Source organism: Phoxinus phoxinus (assembly GCF_949152265.1).
Source record: "Phoxinus phoxinus genome assembly, chromosome: 1".
Taxonomy (NCBI): domain Eukaryota; kingdom Metazoa; phylum Chordata; class Actinopteri; order Cypriniformes; family Leuciscidae; genus Phoxinus; species Phoxinus phoxinus.
Genome location: NC_136876.1, coordinates 23095782 through 23114482, shown reverse-complemented (window position 1 = coordinate 23114482; position 18701 = coordinate 23095782). Strand labels below are relative to the sequence as shown.

General features: G+C 36.9%; 2 protein-coding genes across 2 annotated transcripts; both read left to right on the top strand.

Annotated features, from left to right (window-relative positions):
• Positions 1-430: 430 nt before the first annotated feature.
• On the top strand, positions 431-6373 carry kctd13 (potassium channel tetramerization domain containing 13). Its single transcript, XM_079626032.1, has 7 exons — positions 431-627; positions 2034-2310; positions 2801-2970; positions 3120-3206; positions 4314-4366; positions 4820-5015; positions 5101-6373. The coding sequence occupies exons 2-7, from the start codon at positions 2070-2072 to the stop codon at positions 5344-5346; spliced, it is 993 nt and encodes a 330-aa protein (XP_079482158.1). The 5' UTR covers positions 431-627; positions 2034-2069; the 3' UTR covers positions 5347-6373.
• A 396-nt stretch (positions 6374-6769) lies between these two features.
• hirip3 (HIRA interacting protein 3) lies at positions 6770-17889 on the top strand. The gene is made up of 8 exons (XM_079623503.1): positions 6770-6977; positions 7562-7682; positions 12576-12732; positions 12809-13426; positions 13507-13670; positions 16308-16458; positions 17170-17268; positions 17382-17889. Exons 1-8 carry the CDS (start codon positions 6889-6891, stop codon positions 17573-17575), a joined length of 1593 nt encoding a protein of 530 aa, XP_079479629.1. The 5' UTR covers positions 6770-6888; the 3' UTR covers positions 17576-17889.
• Positions 17890-18701: the final 812 nt, after the last annotated feature.

Sequence of the window (18701 nt, the reverse complement as noted above, 5' to 3'; positions counted from 1 at the left end):
CCCATTGCCGCATGTTTATAAAATCAAGCACCTAGCCATGCAGTCTGCATTTACAAACATTTTTGGGGAAAAAAATACCTCACAAATGTTCTACTGGATGAATGGGCAAACATTCCCACAGAAATACTCCAACATCTTGTTGAAGGCTTTCCCAGAAGAGTGGAAGTCATAACTGCAAAGGGGGGACCAACTCCACATTAAATTAAAATACTCCATAATATATATACACAAATTACACTAATTTACATATTCCACGTTTTTAAGACTTAGAGGTTTAAAACTTGAAATAAATTTTGTGTTACAGAAGAAAACATTGACCTAATAAAATAGCCCAAATAGACTACTTGTCAGCTTCGCTGTAGTAGGCCGTTACAGGGGGCGGGGCTAACTCGCTTGACAGTCGTTTATTTGGACCAATCAGTCAACGAAAGACACTCCTCGCGAGGGTGAGCAGCCAGCCATTGTCAACCCACAACAAGCAAGAAAGAGGAAGAGGACAGTCGTTCTGCGAGACAACAGAGGAAATTATGATTTGTTGAAAAATCATTTCAGGTTTACTGTTATAGATGTAACAGTCCGTAGCGATTACTTTATATTTTGTGCACCTTACCGCGGGGACCCAGCTCGGTAAGTGTTTTGCTCGTTGACAGCTCGTTCAAGAGCTAACGTTAGCTAGCTCAAGAGCTAATAAGCTTATCAATATAAGACACATACATCATGCTCACTAGTCAGATTCTGTACATGTGTTTCCCTTTAACTGTCAGTTGTCAAGTTGTAAATGACTAGTGAATGTTGAGAAACAAATTTGGTGTGGTCTAGACGAGGATTAACGTTAGCGAGATCTCTCAACTGGAGTTAAGATCTTACTGAATGTGTTGACCTAATTCTGCCCATTTCCTCTGATATCAGTACAGAAACACATCTGTGGCCTGTCCAGTTGAGTGGACAGATATTCACAATCACAACCCTCCAGACTATTGCTAAACGGGTGTTTTTCACTTATGTTTTTAGGGATATGGTTTTAGACCCAGTGAGATCGATCATCGGATTCTCTTTGACAGATGCTAAATGCAATGCTTTATGTATGAGAGATATTATGTTTCTGCTGCTTTCTGTATGTTTTCATTGTTACATGTGCTCTGAAATAGTTTCAGTGGTTGTTTTCATGTCATGAGGTGTGCACACTTAATGTTGTAATGTCACTTTGTTAATGCATATCTTTGAAGATGTGTCACAACATTTATTGGTTTATTTTGCCCTCATAAAGTTTTGTCTTTTGTACATACCGGTATGTGAAATCTCGTGAGCAATCACCAGAGATTGTTTTGATGTCATACTTTGCCTTTTTAAACAAATAGTAAAAAATAATTATATACTAACTTATTTATTAGCCTGATCTTTAAGTAAATAACATTTATTCATTCTATATTTTGAAGGGCTGGAGCTGTCACGTTTCGAAATGTTAAAAACCATTATTAAAGTATCCATCCACTTGTGTGGTGTATTCCTTTGAAGCCATGTGGTCATTTTGAAATCATATGAACAGACGCTATTCACTGAAAAATGTGCCCTCCAGTGGGCTGTTAACTACTCTAGTTGAACTTCACAACTCGATCAGTCCTATTTGTGATCAAAGTGTTCAGTTTTGTGAAATAGATCAACTAGCCTAATAAAGGACAATTTGTTCACAAATTGGACATTCTTTCATGAACACTTGTGATGCCAAAGAGAGCTAGGGTAGCTAGGCCTACATTTTGGTCTGTTCCTCACATAAATAAACACATGTAGAGTTCTTGGAATAGAGTAGGCAACATGAATCTTGTGGATCGCATTTGTGCTGCTTTGAAATGTTTGGTGGTTGACAGCCCCAGCCCTCATTCAATTTCATTAAATTAAGTGAAATGAGAATATTCTTTAGAAATTCTCCTTGTTTGTTCCATAGATGTAAAAAATCATACAGGTTTGGATTGACATGAGGGTGAATAAACAATGAAATTCTGTCTGCTCTGTATTTGTGTTCTTTATATTTTCAGGCAATAAATAAGCAGTATTTGATTTCTCCTCCCCTGATGTCTGCTGAGGCATCTGGTTCGTCTGGTGGGAATGTGGTGACTGTGTCCGGTTCTGCCCCATCGTTCTCCAGCCATGTTGGGGAAGGAAAGGCTGACAGGAGCCTGGTGGGGAGTAAGTATGTGAAGCTCAATGTGGGGGGAACTCTCCACTACACCACCGTCCAGACGCTCACCAAGGAGGACAGTCTGCTCAGGAGTATTTGTGATGGGAGCACTGAGGTCTCCATAGACTCTGAGGGTAAGAAAAAGCATGAGAATGTGTTTACACAACCTTTCAAAAGAGTTTTTTGTGTGTGTTTTTGGACGATAACTATAATTATAACTATATTAGCGTCCATTGTAGCGATATTGTTCTGTTTATTTTAAGCTTGTGCTGCAGTTTAGTTGACTCGAGCTCTTAAAGCCAAATGGATTCTGATCGGCTGTCAATGTTTGTATCATTTATCAGCTGGACAAAATCATTCTGAAAGTGATTCCAACGATACTGTTTCTCTGTGCCATTATTGTTATAGTTGTGGTGGGGAATCTACTATTACATTTTTTGAAGTATATCTTTATTGTTATCATTATAGTTATCACCCTTGGTGTGAACGTGCCTTTATGCTCACTAATAGATATATTTTGTAACATTATAAATGTCTTTACTGTCACTTTATTTCTTCAAAAACAAAATATATATATAATGTGTAACAGATGTATATATAATGTGTTTTCACTCATCTTTTAAGGCTGGGTGGTGCTAGACAGATGTGGGAGACACTTTTCCCTGGTGCTGAACTTCCTGCGGGACGGGACAGTTCCTTTGCCGGAGAGCACACGGGAGCTGGAGGAAGTGTTGAAAGAGGCGCAATACTACAGGCTCCAGGGTCTTGTACAGCACTGCCTCACCACATTACAGGTTAGAGGATCTACTGGGCTTGTGTTTCTGTCCCTTTAGTGTTAGCTCAAAGACGCATATGTCTGCATAGGATTGAAATGCTTCTTTGAGCCAAGGAAGGTGTTTGACAGCTGTTGACACTTACTATGGCTTTTTTGATGTTGATGCAGAAACGCAGGGATGTCTGCAGGGGTTGTCACATTCCTATGATCACTTCAGCCAAAGAGGAACAGAGAATGATAGCCACTTGTAGGAAGGTGAGATAACAGAGGCTTAAAATTTACTTCTCCTCTGACAAAAACAACACATGAACAATGTGATCTCTTAGGGCTGGAATACACTATACTGCTTTTGCCCAGATTTGCTGTCTAGAGAAGTCAATACTTGTTGCTAAAAGTCCGAGCCAGTCGGCAGATTATGGGCAGTCAGACTGATTTGAAAGAAAATCATGTATTGTACCATGAGGACCCGTCCTCCAGTCAGAGAATATCAGAAATATTTGGGTTGTTTTTAGTTTTTTTTAAAAATAATTTGTCATGCGTCTCCTAGCAATGAGGCGCATGTTTCTGTGTGAGTTTGTTGTGTTCAGTAACCATTTACAAAGTTGCCAAATGCATGATGCATAGTGTTTTAAATCTGTTCTGATTTAAAACCATTGTTTTTTCATGCGCTGATTAATTTCGATATTTTGGGCTATTTTACTTGACTAGAGGACAGAAAACCTCCATAATATACACATTATTTTATTGCTCTTTATCGATTTGCATCTGTAGATTTCAATTACAATACATTTATTTAAAGGCCATTTTCTCAAAATGAGTTTTATTTTCCCTCATGCACTGAGCCAGAAATCTCAAATTTCTGAGTCCAAAAATGACTTGAATACGCCAAACTTTCTTGATTTATTCCTATCTATATTCTAAATGATTTTACAGAGGGGTTTGTTCATATATCATTTGCCTGATTTATATACTGTATAATTTTATTCCTAAAAACATGGTGATTTTTATTCTGCCTGTTGACAGTAATTTCTGATTTATGGAGAGATAAAAAAGAGAGCCAAAATGTGGCGGAAATTTTTTTTTAACCTGGCTTTATCCAATGTTTAGATTTCTGTTCTGGAAATGTATGCAAATTAGAGCATATTGAATTGGAAAATGCATACTTTGTATATTTAAGCATAACATTTCAGAAAACTTTTTTTGTTCAGAAAACATTTTTTTTTTCTTAACCATGGTGTTGTGTATTCTGGCCTTAAAAGATCCAAATAAAACCCTTCTGCTGCGTACGGTATGGTGTATGGGCGTACAGTATGGAGGAAAAAAATGGTCTTTGTTTCATGAATAATCTTTTCCTCATTGCAGCCAGTGGTGAAACTGCAGAATAACAGAGGGAACAATAAATACTCCTATACCAGGTACATTCAGCCCTCATTCTCCCTCCTTCTGCTATTTCAAAAAGAACAGTGTTTACTCTGAGCATATCTCGTTTCTGAAAGCATATGAACCATAATGTGATAATGTGACTTAGTCACCAATTCTAAATGAATAATTGTTGTCATGCGCACACCTCACTTTTTGGCAAAATGATATAGCTCAATGACACCTTGTAATTATGCCTGGTGACTGTAGGAAGCAGTAAGAAAAAATGATTTTAAAACGCATAACTGTTCCTGTATGTCAAATAGTAGAGCATGGCACTAGCAAAACCAAGGTCGTGGGTTCGATTTCCACGGAATGCATGAATTATAAAAATGTATAGCTTGAATACAATGTAAGTCGCTTTGGATCAAAGCATCTTCCAATTTCATAAATGTAAATGTGAGTTAGAGGTGCCTTTTTCTATATAAAATTACCCTTTGTTCCCTCAGCAACTCTGATGATAACCTTCTGAAGAACATCGAGCTGTTCGATAAGCTGGGGCTGCGCTTTAATGGCAGAGTGCTGTTTATTAAAGATGTGTTGGGAGATGAGATATGCTGCTGGTCTTTCTATGGCGAGGGACGCAAGATTGCTGAAGTCTGCTGCACCTCCATTGTTTATGCCACTGAGAAGAAGCAGACCAAAGTGAGCAATGGGAATTAAACTCTTGTCTGTGTGCATATATGTCTGTTTTCTCACTTCATTTTCTTATTTTCATCCGTTCACATAGGTTGAGTTTCCAGAAGCTCGTATCTTTGAGGAGACACTCAACATTTTGATCTATGAAAATGGGCGAGGTTCGGGAGGCATGGCCCTGCTGGAGTCAGGGGGCGTCTCGTGTCAAGGTGTGGGCCAGTCGGAGGAGGAAGGGGCGGGTGTAGGGGGCGGGGATAGGCGGGTGAGGCGTATCCATGTTCGGAGGCATATTATGCATGATGAAAGGGGTCCCGGACAGCAGACTGTTTACAAAGACTGAATCAGAATGGTACAAAGATGTACTGAATCATGCATGTGAAAAATGGAAAGACTGGTTGGGACAAGACAAAGTCTTGAAAAGACAACTTTGGTATGTTTAATACTGCACTGAAATGGGAGGGGTGGGGGCTAGTTTAGAAATAATACTGCAGTTGCCACAGTGTGGCACAGTTTTGTTGATTTTTCTGTGAGATAAATTTAAATTTATCTTTTTTCATTTTTTTTTTAATTTAATTTATTATTCGGTTAATTTATTGTCCAGAATTTTCACTTTTTCAAGTTTCAATGTGAAATAAGTTGTGTTTTTTAATGTTCTGATTTGTTTGTATGGGCCATGTTAAAGTTTATCTTTCAGTGTTTAATAGTAAACTGTGATGTATGCTGACTTGAGGTGTTGAGAATGATGAGAGGTACATGGAGGCGTCATGTTGCAAAGGACTGTCAGATCTTCTGGGAAACTGACCAAATTTGCGCAGCTTGTTGTTGCAGCCATTGATAGCAGGGGGTTCAGTATTAAACATCCTTTTTGTAACACAAAAAGAAAGCTTGACAAGTTAATAATTTTACACAACTGTGCCTCACGATTGGTACGTAAGATTTGGATGGGCATGTTAAACAATATTTCTAAAACTAATATTGTTATTGTTTAAAAAGAAAATGATCACTAGTTTCTAACATGATATCACTGAATACACTCTAAAACAGCAATGGGTTCGACGCATCAGTAGGATTGAAATACTTCTAGCACTAAACAATGTTATCATTTTATTTAAAATCATTTCTAGACAAAGATGGCGCCTGGCATGACGACAGTAGTTATCACTAAGTTACAAACCACTTCACAAAACAATGTTTTATTGACCAATGTAAGCCATAAATGTATGCACTCACTGTCCTTGACCAAAAAACATCTCTTTAATTCTGCCAATTAAATTAGTATGTGGAATGCCGTCCTAATATTGTCTTGGAATTTTAATCAAACTGAATTAATATTCCATTAACATTTTCAATAAAAATGCTTTTTGGTAAAATCCTTGTGGTTTTGACGTTATTTTGGTTTTGGTTTTGTCTTAAAAAAGTATTCCAAAGAATTACAACTTTAAAAACACAGTAGATCATAATAGCATTTGACATGCTGTCAAAATGACCTCTTCATACCAGATAAAGGATAAAAAGAATAAATATGTGAATATTAAATGAATTATTAATAAATAAGTAAACATTTAAAAGAAAACCCTAAATCATATATAAAAAAAATACCTGTTTAAGTTTTAAAGACGTATACATTCTCTAACTTAAAATATTTTTAAGTAGCGTATTTATAAGATAATTCCTATACTAACGCAAACCCAGTTTTAGCGGACACAGGAAACGTTTTGAGCAACTGTACGATGTTATAAATATTAAATAATACGTAAGCGCGTCTGTCGGAAATTGTGCGTGATGACGTAAAGCAACGTAGGCGTCGAGCACAGCAAAGCGCGCCAAGGGAGGGTGTCGCGCTAAGTACGCACAGTACGCAGTGGTGTAAAAAGTGGCGCAAATGTGTAAAAAAAAAAAAAACATGGCCAAAGAAGAGGACGTGATACGAGAGTTCGTTGTGAGAGAACTGCACAAGTGTTCGGATCTCAGGTAAACTGCGGGTTGAAAGAAATACTGTCAAAAACGGAGGTTATCATCAGTATATCAAATAACGTTATGTTATGTGGAAGTCAGGGCTGAATCATAAACTCGTTAAATGAGAAATAATGCACGCATGTCAGGTCTCACTTAGCTAGTGAGTGATATCAAGGGTAAAAGGAACGGATTAGGAAGATATAAAGGGGTGGTTAGTGTTGGATTCATGTATGAAGACGGTCACATCACACAAGAAGCGCTTTAATTCGCATGTATGTGTCGAATAAAACACGATCTAGGGACACTACAATGATGTGTGACGCAGCTTACGTAAAAGCCTGAAGGGAATCCTGTAACGTTAGTTCAATAGTAAGTTAGCCTACGCTGGAGCGGTTTGACAGATAACGTTAGACGGCACACAAATGTATCTATGCCATCATGTCCATGGAGAAGCCACTATTAAGTGAAAGTGTGTGTTTGTTTTGTTGTGTACAAAATATGTGGTGTTTAAGTCATGTGACATTTTGCACGGATTTTTTATTGGTCCATCAGAATTACATTTGCATGTCTAATTTACTGTTACTCTTCCACCTTTCAAGTACACTGACTTTAGGCATTTTGCGGAGGAGATACCTGGAGAAGGGGGGTAGAGAGTCGCTCAGCACCAAGGACAGACAGTTGATGAAGAAAATAGTCGAGGAGGAACTTTTGAAGATGCAGGTGAGGAAGAGACTCTTGTGATCTTACCATCATGCATCTGTCCGAAAACGACCCTTTGATTCTTTGGCAATATGACAAATCTCATATTGCAATATGAGTAATTTTATTTCACAATAACAATATTTATCACAATGTAGTATTTTTGCTTTAAAGGTACAATATGTAAGAATTTTGTATCAAAATATCCAAAACCCACTTGTTATATATTTATTTCAATTGATAACTTCCATTATCCTAAATGTTTCCAAGAATTTGTAAAGAAATTCACAATTTTAAAAAGTGCCTGTCCGTGTTCACTTGTCGCCTGTCAATGACGTAATATCCACGTTATCCCTGGTTTCCGCGTGTACTGCCATAGTAACCATGGCGACAGACGTGGACAAATGCGTAGACAGGTGAGCAAATGTACATAAAACAAATCCATGTTATATAGCTCAACATGATGAAATGTTAGAATATGATGATCAGTGTGTTATTCTAATGTTGGTCTAGCTTACTGCTAGTCTCATATAGCCAACAAATTAACATAGTTTAGTGTAGTCATAGTGTAACGTTAGACCAAATAAAACAATACTGCGTTACCTCACAAGTTTAATTCATCAAATAAACTTACCCGTGTGAGTAGTAATTCAGCACTTGCGGGTAGTTCGGTAGATTAATGTCCTTTCCTTTATATCCGCGGGACTCGTGTGTGTGTGTGTGTGTGTGGCGCTGATATCTGTCTCTTATTAGCAATCGCGCCCTACTTCATACCACAGTCATGTTAAAAAACATGAATGTTTTCACTCATCCATAAACATTATTGGATTCATCAGCAATCCGCTTATCACTGCATCAATAAACCCATGCCTTTGTTATTGTAAGAGGTTAGCGACTCCTAGCTAGCCTGGCTAACGCCAGACCCAATTCTCGTTGAGACTTGGGTCTGGGAACCACATGTGCATTTTCTCGTATTTGAGGCGTGGTTTACGAATGCCCGGCGCCGTTTATTGGGTGCTAAGAATGTCTATCAAAAGCGCCTGTACGTAGCTCATAGCCAATCGTTTCCATTATACCAGATGACGTATGTAGAGCGACAGAAATTAGACAAGGAAGAAGACGATGGGTAAGATATTTTTGTGTAAACAATGACGTTCAGCGACTATTGCCGTTTGTGCAAGATAAACATGAGGGTCGAAGAGGTATTTATGGATATAAACAAACTGCTTAGTTGTGTCGCATAGATGTCGTCATCGTCTTGCTGCTCCCTCCCCGTTCTGTGATTTGTTCCCTAGATGAGGCGAAAATCTGGTCCATGGTATCCAGACTGCCTTTCAGCGTGAATAAAATCGCGCTGCGCAAAGGCAGTATAGGGGAAACCCAGGCTAACCCCTAGCGGTGATTTAAAAAAAAAAACATTGTAGCTTTAAATAAAGTTTTTATGATATCAAAATTTCATAATTCTTGTCACCAAATTCAATATCACAAAACAACAAACTCTAGCCTAAGTAAAAAAATAAAACTAAATCTTCAAGCTTGTTATGAAATAACAACAAAGAAAGCGAATTACAATACAAGCAAAAAGACTACAATAGAAGAAAGAATCAAATGACACACTTACTGTAAGGCCGGTTATGAATGTAATTTGATACTTGCATGCACGCGTGTTCAGCGCGTCTGTGTTCACAGCGGTGTTTAAAATCTGCTGCATTCATAGTCAGAGAAAGTTTCTAGTCGTTACGTGTGTCCAGCATAAGTGGCCTTTAGTCTGCTATCAGCGGCTCAGACCTCCGTTACTAACTCTAAAATGACGTTTTGGAATTAGCAACGGAGCATGCAGTTTAGATGCGCAAGGAATTAGTCCTACATACAAAAGCGTTTTAATGACAAAAACTTTACAAACGTCTTGAAATACATCATCTGAACAATATTTCGAGGTGTGGTAACTGTAGTATAAGCGGAATAATTGACTTCAGGCCGTTGAATTATTAGAAAAATAATGCACACCCGAGGTGTAACGGCCACTCCGCTTCGCGTCGTGACCGCATTACCACCTCGGGTGTGCATTATTTTTCTAATAATTCAACGGCCTGTCGTCAATTATTCCTTACTTATGACACAGATGACAGCAGGTTTATTAGGTTGCCGTCACTTTAAAGTCGGCATGAACTGGAAGTTACAAACAACTTTTCTCCAGTGTTGTGACGTATTTCTAAGTGAAACAGAATATTGAATTGAATATTACTTTAGCGCTCCTCCTCTCCATCTCTCGCTCATAGCAGACTAACGCTTTGAGGGGAGTTGCCACGCACTCGCGCCATAGCACATGACCGGAAGAGAAGAGAAGTCGTTTCGAGGGGGAAGGGTAACGTATTTGATTAAAGATTATAAGGGTACATGAATAAAAAAAAATTAATGAAGTGCACAGATAAATCATTTATAATAAACACTACAACATTATTTAGATATAAAAATACGAATGTAAAATTTGATTTCATGCCGACTTTAAGATCAAATGCACTGATGCCTCAATAATACTAATACACGGTTTCTTTCTCAACTGCACTTAAGACATAAACTCGCAAAGACGGGCAGTTTGACACATAAGTGTGTATTTAACCGTTTAAGCCCAATAAGGCGTCAAAAAGATTTAGACTGTCAGTGCAAATCCGATTTTTTTGTGCATATCCGATTGAAATCCAATCAGATTTAGCAAGTGTGAATGGCAAAAAAATAAGATGAAATGCAATTTTTACAAATCTGTTTCGAGCTACATTCATATGTGGTTTGAAATCCTATTCTAATCGCATTTCTGGAGATCCGTTTCAGTCTGACCGCTTTGATTTCGCGTGGTTTATGTCATTTTCTCATGCCACGTAAAATGTAAACATCAGACGTTGTTATAGGAAACATGCTGAAAGTCGCTGCAGAAACGAGGTTGTGTTGTTGCAAAGTGCCGGACGAGCAGAAAATGGCTATAACAGACACGTTTTGCAACCGGCAGAAACGACAGCACAGAATAAAGCCGCCAGTGGTGGGTAGAGTATCCAAAAACATTACTCAAGTAGAAGTACAAGTACTTAAAGAAATATTTACTTAAGTAAGAGTAAAAAGTATCCAATGAAAAAAACTAGGCAAGTAGCTAGTTACTTACAAGTTGCTTCGGATCATATATAGGCCTATAGGTGTATGTGTGTATATATATAATATAATAAACATTATCTTTTTTTAGATATTTTTAATTTAAAATACTATTATTATCATAGTTAGGCTATCTTTGCAACAAAAACAAAAGAGACAAATTATTTCTGCCATCTGTAACTCGAAATTCATTGCCTGTCTTTTGGTTTGAAAAATAGTAACTTACAACTACATTTGGATTATTAGACATTGTCGAAATAAAGTGAATCTGTTTTTCATTCAAAGGCATTTAAAGGCAGGGAACAATTGACTGAGAAGAAAGAGTTAAAACTCTTCACATGTGCTCGCGATCATGACCGCTACTGAACATCTGAACACAAACAACGATCAAATGCATATTGACGGATGATTTTCTGTCTGTTTTCCAAAATATAATCAAATGTAGCCTATATTTCTGCAAGCATGTTTAAACTGGTTAACTGTGTCTAAGGCAGGTAAAGTCATTCGTTTTCAAGACGAGTTCGCATCCCACTGCGCAATACACACATTACCGCGGGATGGCGAGTGTTCATTTCATAAACTGTGAACAATGGTAGCTTATTTATGTATAAATTAAGGGTTTATGTTCAAAAACGGTAATGTCAAACTTTGTGGTAGTGCTAACAAGGCGTAATAATCTGTTTGATTGTAAAATGCATTACCTGAATAATTTCAAATCGAATGTATCGTCCTGTGGAATCATCATTCATTCACAGATAGCATACGAAGAAAGATCTTCATAGCTGGCAAAAATGTGATGCATTTGCAGATTTGCTTTCACTGGACTGTAGGTCCACGGCCACTTCATCCAACGCTCTTGATGTTCTTAAATCTTCCAGTTACGAGTCCGAGTGTGAAACCGCTTCAGACGATTCAGTGCGTGGAGGAAACTGAACAAATCATTCAAACTGATTCGCGAACCGATTTAGACAGTTCTGCCAACTTATTTTATGATGTCTTTGAACAGAATCGACTCAAAAGAGTGATTCATTTGTGAATTAAGCATCGCTCATGCCCCATAAAAAAAGATACAGCGGCATTCACAAATAGGATCTGAACAGTTGCGATTCACGGTGTGGACAGTCAATAATTTTAGATCAGATTCCAATCGGATACACAAATAATCGGTTTGGACTTACAGTGAGAACGTAGCTTATGAGCAGCGTCTTTATGTGTATGTGTGTGTGCTCAGAAACAGTTTCTCAGACTGTGTGCGTATATACCTAAATTAGTTCTCTTTCACTGTCATTGACCTTCAGTGGTTTAAAATCACTTATTGATGCTTAATAAAGCTTAATCCACAATGATTAAAAACACCTGCAAACGATATGCTTAGCAATGTCACATGAGCATAACCATAGTCCAAAATCTCTACTGGCTTATTATGTCTACTGGTATATCATCCACCCCTAGTTATACAGTAACATTATTAAAAACTGATCTGCAAACTTTTTAAATCAAACGGTATTTTGATAATCTCTTCTAAATTCTAAATGAATACTCAAAATAAACACAAGTTATTGACATTTATGTTCCTTAAGTCAGTTAAAGATGCTATTGGGTTTATTTCGGAATGAAGATGGACACAGTTTAAACCACAGTATGCACTTGTCAATATTTAATTGTAAGTGTCTCAACCAAAACGTTTGGCCAAATGTTTTGAGCTTTCCAAACACCCAAAAAGAGAAAAGAACATAATATGGTGTACATCAACAGTGTGATTTGTCTTTTCAGGGCAGCAGTGATGATGAGCCTCTTATTAAAAGTGTCAATCCGTCAAAGAGCCAGAACAAAAGGAAAAGGGGGGACGATGACAACGATGATGGTGGGGATGAAGAGAATAAAATGGCGGGAAAGACAAAGAGATCACGGCTGGAGGAGTCTTCTCCAGGTACTTGTGGAGTTTGTCCTCGTTTTATTTCCTCAGTGGATGTTGTGTGAGTAACTTTATAATCTCTCTTTTCCAGATTCCCCTGACTCTGGAATAGAGAAGGCTATGAACGAGGGAGGGCAAAAAGAGGAAGAAGCTGGAAGTGATAAAGACACGGGTGCAGACAGTGAGGAAGAGCAAGAGAAAAAGAACATTAAAAGAAAACCACAGAATAAGAGACGGGGCAAGCAAGAAGAGGACAATGACAAGAAGAAGAAAACGAAGAAGAAAGGGAAGGTGATGGATAGGGATGAAGATGAGGAGTTGATGGATTCTGATGAGGAGGAGGCCAGGCAAAAACCACCATTGAAAGAAAAGAAAAAGAAAGCTGATTCAGACAGTGAGGAGGAAACCAGTGATAAACCAGCAAAAAGTGAGTCTGCGAGTGATTCTGAGGATGAAAAAGTGAAGAGCAAAGCGAAGACACAGAGTAAAAGAAAAGATATCAGAAAAAAGAAGCCGGTCGAGAGGGATATTGTGAAAGAAGTGGAGAGGGAAGTGTTTGGGAGCAGCTCTGAAAGTGAAGAGGAGAAAAACGAGAGCACTGAAACAAAAAACAAGAGCAACTCTCAAAATGAAAGCAGTGAAGACAGTGAACAGGAGACGGAGAAAAGAAACAATGCTGCTGATTTATCTAAAGAGACCGAGAAAAATGGTAAGAATCCCTCAGAAGTCAAAGTGGGTGCACATTTAAATCTTTCTACTTACATTGTTCTTCTCTTCTTTTCTTTATAGAGGAGAAATTAAAGGACAGTCAGAAGGAATCAGCAGAGGACTCAGACTCCTCGTCTCTTCCCTCACTGGAGGACGAGGAGGAGCGAGAGAAGGGCAAGAAGGAGGAAAAAAGCGTGACGAAGAAAAAACGCAGTGAGGATAGGGAAAACGCAACCAAGGGAAAGGCAAGATGAATTTGAGAACTCAAAAAATATAATAACACGCACACCTTTTTTTTTCACTACTGTGTTTTATTTAGGGAATATCAAACAAGCAAAAGTGCTGTTATTCTGAATAGCAGCAGTGACAGAAATATTTTGTAAGATAATACATGTTTTTACTGTTTCAAATGAGTGCTGTTCTTCAGAACTTTCTATTCATCAAAGAATTCAAAAAAATGTATAACGTTTTCTACAAAATATTAAGCAGCACAACTGTTTTCTGCATTAATAAGTTTTTCTTGAAAATTCAGCTTTGCCATTACATTACATTTTAAAATATATTCAAATCTAAATTGTAATAATTGTAATAATATTTCACATTACTGTTTTTGACTGTATTTTTGATCAAATAAATGTAGCCTTGTTGAGCATAAGATACTTTTTTTCAGATACATTAAAAAGTCTTACTTTTCAATATATTTTTTTGATACCTTTCAAACTTTTGAACAATAGGTCTGGTTTGGGTCAAAAATGCTCCAGATATTCAAAATGTTGGATAAAATACCCTGTAGTGAATTTTGTCATCTAACATTTGACATATTTTACAATATTCTATTGTTGGCTAAGTATGGAGGCTTGTTTCCACCACGGAATAAAGATAACTGTGACTTTTTATCTCACAACTCTGAATTTTTTCTTAGAATTATTAGATATAAACTCAATTGCGTATTCTAAATTAGCAATTCTGAGAAAAGTAGTCAGAATTGTGAGATATAAACTCACAGCTGTTTGTATTGGGATCATACAGATACTGTAAAATAAAATTCCAGGACTTTCGAGGACTTCAATCAGAAATCTCGCTTATCAAACAATATCTTTATTATCTTTTAAATCATAAAAAAGTAAATAGATGAATAAAAATATACTAATAAAACAAAATGGTACAAATAAAGTGGAGAACATGCAAACTGTATGCAGTGACTGTTGCAACTTTAAGTGTGGGAACAAAGCCCTTGAGTTTTCAGTGGATAGAAGAGCAAATAGAAAGAGGGCATAAACTTCTTATATGATTCTTATTTAAAGATGTAATAACATATAAAAAAACAAAGGATTTCATTTGTTAAATGTTATGCATTTCAATGTTACTAACTACAAAGTTATTATATTGCAATCTAATGACTTCTTTGCACTAAAAATATAAATTTAAGGATCCATAATACAACTAATATTATATTTTATAATGCTATTTTTGTTCAAATAAATAATATTTGTTATTGAGAAACTGTCTGATGGGGGTTTATCAACGACTTCTGTGCAGGTTACAAAGTTCCACCAGTAGGTAGAAGCAAAGGACTGACTTTAAGAGCGTGCTAGTAGACTGTTCATAAAAAAATGCTGATTCATTCTGGAACAAAGCAAGGCTGTAAACAAGGAAATTATTTTAACTTTGAACAACACCTTAGAAGGCGCAACCGACAAGCAAAGCTGCTCCGGGGTGAAGCTGAATCTGACGCTTTACTTCAAAGAGATCAAACCACTGACCAGAGCTGTCAGTCATGTGAAAGCCACTTAACCATTGAAAGAATTCTGACACAAATATCGCTTTCTTCATTCAAACTGATTTTTTCTCCCCATGAATATATGACTAACCTGAAGAATGAAAGCTTTATCATATACTTGGAAATGTATGAGCAATATCCTGTTTATAGCCATACGAAATTACTCTATATATCATACGGGTGTTACAGTGTTAATTTTGAGTGAAAATATTGTACGTGTAAAAAAATGTTTATATAAAAAATGTCATATATATAGTCTTTCAATAATTCAAGCACTTTAAGTACCTTTTCATAAATAGAACCTTGTCTGTTTTCAAGGGGTTTCCAGGGCTTACATTTCAGAAGTCAAATTCAAGTACTTTAAGCACCTTGCACGAATCCTGGTGTAAAAAAGTTAGAATTGCGAGGTTTAAAGTCGCAATTGCAAAGAAAGTCAGACGTGAACTGACTTTTTTCCCATCAGAAACAGACTTGATATCTCACAATTCTGAGAAAAGTCAGAATTGTGAGTTTATATCTCACAAATATGATTTTATTACTCGCAATTGCAAGTTTATATCTCACAATTGAAAGAATTGAGAAGTCAAAAATTATGAGCCATTACATTTCTCAGTTTTTTTGTTCTGTGGCAGAAACAAGCTTCCATGACCAAGTCTAAAGGCCTTTACAGACACAGTAGTGACCTTCTCGTATGTCTGCATTCATTGTCTCTGAGGCGAGTCAAGTTTCTAGTTCGAAATGGATTTTGATGAAAAAATACCTGTAAATACCAACCATAAAGAAATTACTCCCAACAACTGCAATGGCAGACAGCAATGGAGAGCTATGTAATCTAACAACACACACATAGAGATGTTTATTGTGTGTGATATTTTGTGGATTATTTAAAGGTACTTCTCTATTTAATGTTTATTTATAACAGCCAGAATTGCTCAGCTTGAGGATGTATTTACATTTGATTGTATTTTACACCAAATGTGTGTTTATGAATGTTTAGAAAAATATTCCCCTTATTAAACCTAATTTTAGAATTTTCCCAAGAAATGATTAAATGACTAAGAGTGAAAATGATAACTGATTTTAATAATTTGCTCCCCGTCAGGATGAAGAGAATAAGGCTGTGTCCAGGCTGAAGCGCTACATCGCCCTCTGTGGTGTGAGACGGAACTACAAGAAACTGTTAGACGGCTGTCGATCAGTGAAGGCGAAGGTGGCTGTGCTGAAAAAAGAGCTGGAGGAGCTGGGTGTGGAAGGTTAGTGCGCATGTGTGGACACACGGGGGAGCACGCACACAATTAACCCTCAATAAGACTGCTTTTTACATATGCATATTTGTGAATGAGTGGTGTCGTTTTATTTACTACACACACACATACACAAACATGCTTGTGGTGTTGTCAGTGTCTCACTATCTTCAAATTTCATTTCAGTCTTATGACAGAAATATATTCGTTTTGTACAGTATATGTGCTTCTCATAGTTGTAGTATATTTTTAAAGAAATATCAAACAATATAAATTTTTTTATGCTTTTGTTTTTGTTTTATCATAACAGTAAACCTCTATTGTGCACCACTTTGCTAAAAAATAAAAGGGATTGTTATATTTTCATTTGATTACATTTTAAAAGATTAATTAAACTGGTAAAGTGTTAATGCGTTCATTTCATTAACACTGTTTTTGATAATACATGTGTAATCAATCATAATACACAGAATCCAGGAAAATTATAACAGAAAAAACACATTTCATAAGGCCTTATTACTGTTTTATACGTTTTATGAATTCAATTGATTAGCCATGATTTGAGTATTAAAATGTAATTAAACCATTTTTAATAAAAAATCGAATAAAATGGAAAACCGAATTTGGGGGAAAATTAAAACGATTTTATAGGGCCCTATGAATGTTATAAATACGTTTTGTACAAACACATTTATTACCCATGAAACGTGTCTGTCCCAGGTCAGCCCTCCATAGAGAAGTGTAAGAAAGCTCGACTAAAGAGAGAAGAAGCACAGGAACTGGCTGAGCTAGACCTCAGCAACATCATCACCACTCAGGGTAATGGCACTGGATTCTGTATCTCAAGGATTCCCATGTGTATGAATACCTTGAAATCGGGATTTTTACCCTGTTCGGCCCTAAACCTAATGAAATGACACTTTGTTCATCAGGACGTCCCAAAAGGAGAGCAGCAGCAGCAGCATGGCCTCCCGCACAAAATGCCTCTCCTCCCTCCTCTGCCTATAAACGTGTTGTGGACTCGGACTCAGATAGCGGGGAAGACCACACAAACACAGGCCGCAAGAGAGGAGCAGCCTGGGGCAACCTGCAGGGAATCATCAGTGATGATGGGGAGAGCGACTAGATGGCAAGTGCCTTGTACGTACAATCGGTTCCAGCATTGCACCTGCTCTCTGTTTTACAACAAACTGTTTAAAAACGGTTAAACCTGCTCTAATGAACCAGTCTGTTCTTTGGCAAAGGAATTTTATGTGTACATCCTCTATGATTGTTGGATGTGTTTGGATTTTCCTTCCGATATGTTTGTTCTATCCTTTCATGCATTTTATAATTGCTAGTTTGTATTTTGAAGTATATTTAAGTGTTCCAAATGTGTAGAATGAGGTTCATGCAGCTTTGAAAATAAAATAATGTACATTGAATTTGTTTTACATTATCCATTCCTTCTCCCATGTCTTTATTTGCGGACATGTTACACATTTATTTTTTTATTTTTTTAAATGTGCTTCGACTTAAAGGCGTATATTTCAAAATGTAGACAAAAAATATATATATTTCCACTATATTGAGTCCGTGACTATATGTTTTTAAAGAGAACAGCTTACTTATGCGAGTTCTACTACAGAAATTCAGAGATATAGAGTAGAATTATAAAACAAAATCACTTTCAATAATCAATATTGAAGTTTGTCAAAAAAATAAAAAGAACTGTCAACTTCATTTAAGATTCATAACTATCAAATTACAGAGGCAGAAGATAAGAGTGATGATGGAGAATGTGACAGCAAGGGAAGAAGAGAGGAGGTTGTGTGAGCCACTCTCATTCATGGGGAATGAGACAAACCCAGCTGGTTGCTGCTTGTGTGAGAGTTGATCCAGTCTTGATATATTCAGACACTGATGTCAGAAGATATCATAACAGCTTGCATGACCAATCGAAATGCCGGACTGAATCCACTGGCAGCCCTGCTTACTGACCAATGGATTCCAAAGTCATTCTGCAGAGGTAAACAGTTTACATTAACAATAACACTGTCAACAACTGTAACAGAAGATAAAACAGGATTGCGCTCACTATTTAGGTCTGTCTGTAGAAGTGTCACTATATATAGTAGTGAAAAAGTTGTTTCAGGTTACTGTGAATTGATTTGGATGAAACGTAGAACTTAAGACTGGTGTCTTGCTATATATATATCGCAGATATATGAAGCATATATATATATATATATGAAGCAGAGTTCACTCACTTG

What these genes read in the sequence shown, in the direction of transcription:
- kctd13 (XM_079626032.1), top strand. Translation starts at nt 2,070, where the DNA reads ATGTCTGCTGAGGCATCTGGTTCGTCTGGTGGGAATGTGGTGACTGTG. An exon ending in TGATAGCCACTTGTAGGAAG is followed by an intron (nt 3,207 to 4,313) that starts GTGAGATAACAG and finishes TCCTCATTGCAG; the next exon opens with CCAGTGGTGAAACTGCAGAA. An exon ending in CTGAGAAGAAGCAGACCAAA is followed by an intron (nt 5,016 to 5,100) that starts GTGAGCAATGGG and finishes CCGTTCACATAG; the next exon opens with GTTGAGTTTCCAGAAGCTCG.
- hirip3 (XM_079623503.1), top strand. Translation starts at nt 6,889, where the DNA reads ATGTGTAAAAAAAAAAAAAACATGGCCAAAGAAGAGGACGTGATACGA. An exon ending in GCTGGAGGAGTCTTCTCCAG is followed by an intron (nt 12,733 to 12,808) that starts GTACTTGTGGAG and finishes TCTCTTTTCCAG; the next exon opens with ATTCCCCTGACTCTGGAATA. An exon ending in TAAAGAGACCGAGAAAAATG is followed by an intron (nt 13,427 to 13,506) that starts GTAAGAATCCCT and finishes TTTTCTTTATAG; the next exon opens with AGGAGAAATTAAAGGACAGT.